The following is an 8,009-nucleotide window of genomic DNA, read 5'->3' as shown; positions in this document are numbered from 1 at the left end:
TAGTAGTAGTAGTAGTAGTAGTAGTATGAAGAAGAAGAATAAGAATTTAAAGATGACTTTGAGATTGTAAGATTAATGTGAGGATTAAACAATAATAAAAACAAAAGTCAAGGTTAGAGGATCTACTAATGATATTTCAAACAAGTATAATATAAATTTTTTTTTTATTATCAACTAGAAACCACACACAAAGGAGATTTCAATTGAATTATAAATTATTAACATGATTACATTAGTTATCTTATTCGAATAATGTTAATACTTGTAAATTTTATTAGGTATTTTTTATTATAACTTATGTTAACAATAAATTATGTTTCTTTAATAGCACAAGTGTCGGTTATATCATACTGTTAGGCTATTAAAGTGCTAAGTATCTATTGTACCAAGTGTTATATAATATAAATCTAGATTAACCATTTAACAAGTAAATTATTAAGAGTGAACTTGATAACAAATACAAAATATGTTATTATCAAACATTAAAGTTCATGTTAAGTTTACACTATACTTATTCTTACAACATTAGTGTAATATTTTCATCTTGATATAATAAATTTAGCTAAATATAATAAAGAAGAGAAACATAAATAAATAACATAAGAATATAAATATAGTAAAGGAAATAAAAAACATAAATAAGATATTAAGAAAAAATATAACATGAAATAAAACTTAAATATTACAAAAATATAAAGAAAAAAATAAAGAGCATGATCTTGATCTTAAAACCAAGATGCCTAAATGCATGGCAAATGCCTCTTTTTATAGGCCAAAATTGAGAACTATTGATTTATTGACTAATTATTGAGTGGGTGGCCAACTCTTAACTTAGTAACAATCTTTATCTTCTTGTCTGAATAAAACATCATTACTAATGTCAGAATTCGAACAAACTTAAACATGAAAGTTCTAGGAAATAGTCTCAACTTTAAAGGAAAAATTTAGGTCATTTTGACTTCTAAAACTTAAGATATGGGCTAAACACTGAACAATGTCTAAACTTCAGTACAAATTTAGACTTCTCCATTATTGCTAAGATTTGGACTTCGAAACAGTAGAATTGAGTATTGTCTTTCCATAAAAGTTTTAGGTCTATGTCTTAACTTTCCATCTATATAGAGCAGACCTAAATCTAAAATCTACAGGTCCAGATATGACCCAATGACCGAATAGTGTTCTAGTTTGGGTTGAACTAGCATCTTTTTCTTAAATTTGGCTATCTTTTTATCTTTTCAATTTCAATACTTAAACTCATCAATCAATGCTTTCATTTATGTGATAGACATGCATTTAAGATAAACATTTATCATAGATTAAAGGTATTATATATGTTATTATAAAACATATTCTAGTTAAGGAGTTATTGATACTTCAAATACAAAATAATGATATAAAACTCTAATAAAAATTTATTTTTAAGTACTAATTAACCACAACCAGACCTTAAATTTTATCATACAAAAAAATACAGCTTACCTTAGGTAGGGCATAATTGGAGTGCTAATACCTTCTCTATATGCAACTAGTTTTCGTATCCCATCTCTAAGACTAGTTAGGGTTCCTAGTAACTAGAATACTAAGTGGTGACTCACGTTCCATATTTTACTGATTAAAGACAAGAATTCATTGTCTCTCCATATCTTGCCAGAATAGACCATATATCTGTCTAATACATATATATTTTTTAGGGTGGACGATCGCCGCGACACCGCACACATGCGACAGTATCTTGATCCACAACACATGCATAATAAAAAAATCCCCATACATTTTAATATATAGCAAAGCAACTGTGCAAGTCCATAGTTAATTGCCTCTTGGTTCACAATGCATTCACATACATTAAAAAAACTCATGCGTTTTAAAATTCTGTTAATTAGTGCAATATAAAGAAACATTCAAAATCAGCTACATTGTACTAAAAATGGATTCATCACAATCATTACACTTTGCCCTGTTTGTTTTTATATTTCAAAAGTATTTTTGAAAAAAATTAAATTTTTATTTTATTTTTTTATTTTAAATTAATAATTTTTTTGATGTTTCTGAATTATTGTGATGCATTAATATTAAACATAATTTTTTTAAAAAAAACAAAATATTTTAATATTTTTTAAAATAAAATATATTTTAAAAAATAACCACAAATATATCTCAATAATTGTAAACTTATAACAAATTTTACCCCGTGAGCTAAAATTCCACGCATTCTCCAATACTAAAAATAAATGTTGCGTCATATATTGCTTCTGGTGTATCTAACCGCGAAGTGGGTTTTATCTACTCCAATTAGAGATCAAATTAACAATGTCATTGTTAATGATACATGAACCATTGGGTTTTTAAATACTTTTTAATTGTCCAAACCAATACTTCTGTATTTGATTTTACCGCAGATTAAACGAGCATTACTATTATAGGGTGTTTGAAAATCTATTAAAACAATAAAAAATATTAATTTTGACCACCCTGCAATCCAAAACAGAGGCCATATTAAATGAATTTGTTTACTAGTACAATACTTAAATTAAATATTAAAAGTTCCAACAAAATATATATCTGTCACATACTTGGAAGGTAAACATACCCTTCCTACAACAGTTAGTCAACTTGACACATGCTCAGTACTGATAACAATGTCCCTTTTGTTTCTTGCTGGCTTAGGGCACTTGGTGCCCCTTACTCTATGCCCTATTTCCACAAACTTCACATGAGAGACAGAATCACACAAGTTGAAGAAGGAAGAAGAAGAAGAAGAAGAAGAAGAAGATGAGGAAGAGGAAGAGGAAGAGTAAGTGGTGGTGATGGCACCTTACTTTAACAAGACATGGAGTGAATGAAGCCAGGCAGCTAGCTTGCTTTTGACGTGCAATACTTCCCTTTGCTTTTAGTGGGTTTGAGATTATTCGTGACTTGGTTGGCATACTGTGAGATAAAGTAAGTGTGAAACTGACTCTTTTAATGTTGAAGTAGACGAACCCCCCCACCCTTATAATATATTAATTCTTGCGCTTTTCAGTTATCTCTAAACGGACTCTTTATTACTTGAAATTTCTTTTTCTTTTTCTTTTTTCTTGCTCGGGCGATTAATTTCTAAGCATGTACAGTTTTATTCAAGCATTTAAAGAAGCAGATTTAAAACGCATGAAAAGCAAAAACTTCCCATGTTATTAACACTTCGAAGCTTGGAAACGCAAGAAAAGTTTTTGGTTCCGATTGTGTGGTGTGGACTAAACTATTCACGGGCCGGCTTTTCACTCACAACCAACTTTCTAAGCATATATATATATATAACAAGCAACAAACACCATGTTACCCTTCACTAGTGTGTGTGCGTGTATTTAACAAACCCCACCAGAGCTTCCCTCATTACTCCTTATAATTACTACTCTTTTCTTTTTGTTTATTTGTCACTCTCTACAAGCCCTTCTTTGTTAGGTCACCTGTGCATATCACATCTCTCATGCTATATCTCACACAAGGTCTTTGATGATGGATATGGAAGCTCAAGATGAGTTCATGGGGTCTAATGATCTTACTCAGATCGTTAAAGGCAAACGCACCAAGCGGCAAAGGTCATCTTCCCCATACAAGGTGGTGACCTCTTGCTCGTCAAGTGGTTATGGTGGTGGCGGGGGAGAAAGAGGAGTGCTTATAGAGGAGTATGGTTCAATTTCCTCCCCTACAACTTCTAGTGAGGTTTGTGAGAGCACAGAAGAAGAAGAAGATATGGCTAATTGCTTGATTCTACTAGCACAAGGTGACGTCCCTCCAAAGCAAATTCATGAAAATAAAGGCACTAAATTTGAGAAATTTAGTGCTCGGAAATTCTCAGATATGTCCGTACCAACCATTAACAAGGCCGGTTTCTTTGCATACGAGTGCAAAACCTGTAACCGTTGTTTCCCATCATTCCAAGCATTAGGTGGGCACAGAGCCAGTCACAAAAAGCCTAAGGCCACAGCACTGGAAGAGAAAAAAGGTCTTGTGGTGGCATCAATGGAGGATCTTGACGATCGTCAATTGAATAAAAGGAGTCCTTATCCTTCTCTTTCTCTCCAAATACCCCACACCACCACCACCACCAACAACAACAACGTTAACAAGGGTTTTCAGGCTAACAAGGCTAAGATTCATGAGTGCTCAATTTGTGGCTCGGAGTTCATGTCAGGTCAAGCTCTTGGAGGTCACATGAGAAGGCATAGGGCCAACACAGGCGCCAACCAAGTGAACAATATCAGTACTGATTCATCAAGTGCTACCACTGAGTCTAACATTCATGGTGATCACCATCATACGATCAAGCCAGGAAATATTTTGGCTTTGGATCTGAATCTGCCAGCTCCTCCTGAGGATGATCATCACCTCCACGAATCCAAATTCCAATTCTCGCCAACACAACAACAAGTAGTGTTCTCCTCCCCAGCCTTGGTGGATTGTCATTACTAGAAAAATACTAAAAAAGATCCATATGGATCAATTTCAATTAATTTTAATTGTATCATTGCTATAATTTACTAGAATTCATTACTATCCAAATTCTTTCTTGTTTGAATTTTACGGCAACATATAACTAATTAAATTTAATCTTGTAGACATGTTTCTCAATATTTTGTTCATCTACTTGTTGAAGTTTCGAATACTTTGAGTAAGTAACTGGTTAGTGTTCATGGTTGCCTTTCATTCACGAAAAGTGAGTGATGGAGGCATCTTAGATTATCTTTTTTTTTTTAAAAAAAAAAAAAACAATTTTATAAAATAATTTTTGGAGGTTCTTTCTAAGTGGGAGAGCAATGTGTAACACTCAAGAGAGAGAAGAAGGCACGGAATGGCATAGCTAGGGTTTGACATACCACCAGTAACACCACCAAAAGTCGTGGACGAGGTTCTCTCAATACGTGCCTTTTTTCTTAGTTGCAGTAAAGCTAAAGAAATAAGGGGAAAAAGAAAAGGAAAACAAAACCCGTGGAGGCTCAACTTGATTTCATTAAGGAGAAATACTCATCACGTTAATAATATGATTATAATTTGAAAGACTTTAAAAACGTAATTTTTTTTGGGATAATATTGTCTAAATTTAGATAATTTGCTAAAGATCCCCTATTGAAAAGAGAATTATTCTCAAAATAATAACAAATTCGATCCTGTTTAATTAGGTTTTGTTTGTGTTTGTAGTGCATAGGTGCCTGTATTTTGCATCCAATAATATAAATTTTTTAATTAATTAATACACATCACATTTTTATATGAGTTCTGTTGATTTTTTTTTAAATCTAGATTATTAAAACTTAATTTTTTAAACAATAACCATAAAAACTATCATATCATCAAACACATTTATTAAAAAAAAACAGAGAGAAAACAATTGAAAAAAAATTATAAACCAACAGCTTGTTTCAATAAATGAAAGAATAAATGAATAGTAATGCTGAGTAGGCAACTGACCATGCCACATGAATCCACCTGTATTTCACATTTGTTTATTTGTCTTGATATGTATATTGAAGGTCCACGTTATACTTTTAGTTCTTCTTTTTTTTCCTGCTAGTATGATTAAGCATGACAATGGAAGTGTGGTCGTGTTAAAAAAATTATTATGAAATTAAAAAAAATTAATTTTTTTTAAAGTATTGTTTTAGTCATTATTTAATAGTATAATTGTGGTTATTTTTTTAAAGTATTTTTAATTAAAAATATATTAAAATAATATTTTTTATTTTTATAAAATTATTTTTGATATTAATATATACATAAAAATATATTAATTTAAAATAAATAAATAAATAAAATAATTTGAAAATTTTTAAAAAAAAAAAATAAATAAATAAAATAATTTGAAAATTTTTTAATTTTTTTTTTTAAATAGAAAACAAATAAGATAATCCCGTGGGCCACGCCTATCCATGATACAGTCTTTGATGCTCCCAAGAAAGATACACTAAACTCTTGGACGCCACAGCTAATGGATATATCTTTTCCATGAGGTCCATAGCCTATTTATGGCCACCAACATTTCTTTATTTATGGTTGTCAAGATGTGCCAAACCTGATCGCTATGGCTTATGAATGTCCTTTTATAACTCATGCTAGGAATCCAAATCGTATTAATTTTACCGATGGTGTTCGCTATACATCCTACGTGTCAAAATTTGATAAAAACTTATTTTAATATAAAAATATAAATGATTAGATTTTAATTTACAATCAACCATTGTGTTTAATTTTAAATTTAATTAGAAAAAAGATGTTGAGATTTAAACTTTAGATAAGTCTAACCATTAAAACTTTAATATATTATATAAGAATTATTGCAACTTAAAAATTTTTAATTTTTAAATTAAAAAAAAATTAAATTCATAACAATTTGGTTATTGAGATCAACTCTTTAACTAACATCTAAGATTTTGTATAGAAATTTAGAGTTGACTTAAGATTTAAAATAATCATAACTAAATTAGGATCCCTTTAAGAATATTAATATTAATTATAGATGTTGTTTAAAATTTGAAGAAGCTCTATTATATTTAAAAACAAAATAATAAAAAAATCTTATTTTATATTCAAAATATTATGGGTGAATTAAGTTAATACTACCTCTTAACAATAACAACGTTAATTTTGGATTTACAATGAAACTAGAAGGGTATTTTTCAGATGTGTGTGTGTGTGTAATGAAAGAAGGTTTCTATCAAAGTTTCAAATTTTTGAACCATGCTTGCTTTGTTATTTTACAATACTTTAAAAGAGCTACCTTAAGAGTTGATAATTACATTGTTTGAACAATTTGACAGTAAATCCTTGGAAAGTTAACCTGTGATGGACCTCTATATCGTCTACCTCCGTCTCGCATGAGAAATCGAATTCGGGGTGATCAAAACTAGCCAACGGACTGCTTCCTTGCTTCCCGGCTTCCTCGTCCTTGTCCTTGCTTTTCATCGTATTACAGCTGCTTAACAAACCTATGCTTTCATTGCCCTATCAGAAATTTATAGTAAATATAAATTAAAAAATTTTGTTAGTAATTTGCTAATTTATTGATAGATTTTTTTATAGTTATATTTTATCAGTAAACATTGATAGAAATATTATATCAATATATATTAACAAAATTATAATAAAAAATAAAAATAAAAAAGCAAGAAAAATATAAAAATATATAACTTTTATCAACAACTTTATCAATAGAAATCACTCGACGGTAAAGTTCGTCCATAAATATATCGATAGAAATAATCTCTTGACATATACCGAGAGAGTTACGAAAGATATTATAGTAAGATTTAAAAAGATAAATTGTACGGTGACATGACACATTTTACCTACAGAATAACTGATATAATGTTTGACAGAATGATTTCATCAATAAATCTATCAGTAAATCTATCAGTAATATTTAATTTATGACTTGATGATTTATCCTCCTCTCCCCTTCTCCCGTTTCTTCTTCTTCCTTCTTATGTATTTTTTGTGCAACAAACAGCCACCCCCCTCAATTTCAACACAATACAACAAATTCAGCCACCATAACACTCAGTTTATCAACATTCGTGTTTAGATTCAAATTTTATTAAGGATTATTCACCTTAAATAAGCAAATTTACTTCTTTTTTTATTTGAAACAATTTTTAAATGTTAATTTTTTTGTGTATTTTTGTAGTACAAGTATTTGGTTTGGATGCTTACTTATTTTATAGTTTTTCTCATACAATTTTGTTTTATGGATTTATAATTTATACATGTTATGGTTTGTTTTAGATTTTATAAAATTAATTTTGTTTGTAAATTAATGAAACTTATGTCGAATTATTGACTTCTGTATTTTGTGATGAAATAAATAATAACTTATTTAATGTGTTCATTTTATTTCTTGTCAATTTTATTATCGAGTAATCTGATCAAAAGATTGATTTATTATTCCAAATGCAGGAGTGTCGGAGTAATAAATAACCCGACAAGACCAAGGTTGACCCACAAGGAGGTGAATTATATAAATTACAAATTATATA

The 8,009-nt window shown here is 29.6% G+C and overlaps 1 protein-coding gene across 1 annotated transcript; it reads left to right on the top strand.

Annotated features, from left to right (window-relative positions):
- Positions 1–3,318: 3,318 nt before the first annotated feature.
- LOC105116358 (zinc finger protein ZAT5-like) lies at positions 3,319–4,593 on the top strand. The gene has a single exon (XM_011013681.1). It carries the CDS (start codon positions 3,493–3,495, stop codon positions 4,450–4,452), a length of 960 nt encoding a protein of 319 aa, XP_011011983.1. The 5' UTR covers positions 3,319–3,492; the 3' UTR covers positions 4,453–4,593.
- Positions 4,594–8,009: the final 3,416 nt, after the last annotated feature.

Source organism: Populus euphratica, unplaced genomic scaffold (assembly GCF_000495115.2).
Source record: "Populus euphratica unplaced genomic scaffold, PopEup_1.0 scaffold900.1, whole genome shotgun sequence".
Taxonomy (NCBI): domain Eukaryota; kingdom Viridiplantae; phylum Streptophyta; class Magnoliopsida; order Malpighiales; family Salicaceae; genus Populus; species Populus euphratica.
The sequence above is the reverse complement of the archived record's forward strand: the minus strand, read 5'-3'. Positions and strand labels throughout refer to the sequence as shown.

Excerpts from the sequence above, each read along its gene's own strand:
- LOC105116358 (XM_011013681.1), top strand. The coding sequence starts at position 3,493 with ATGATGGATATGGAAGCTCAAGATGAGTTCATGGGGTCTAATGATCTT.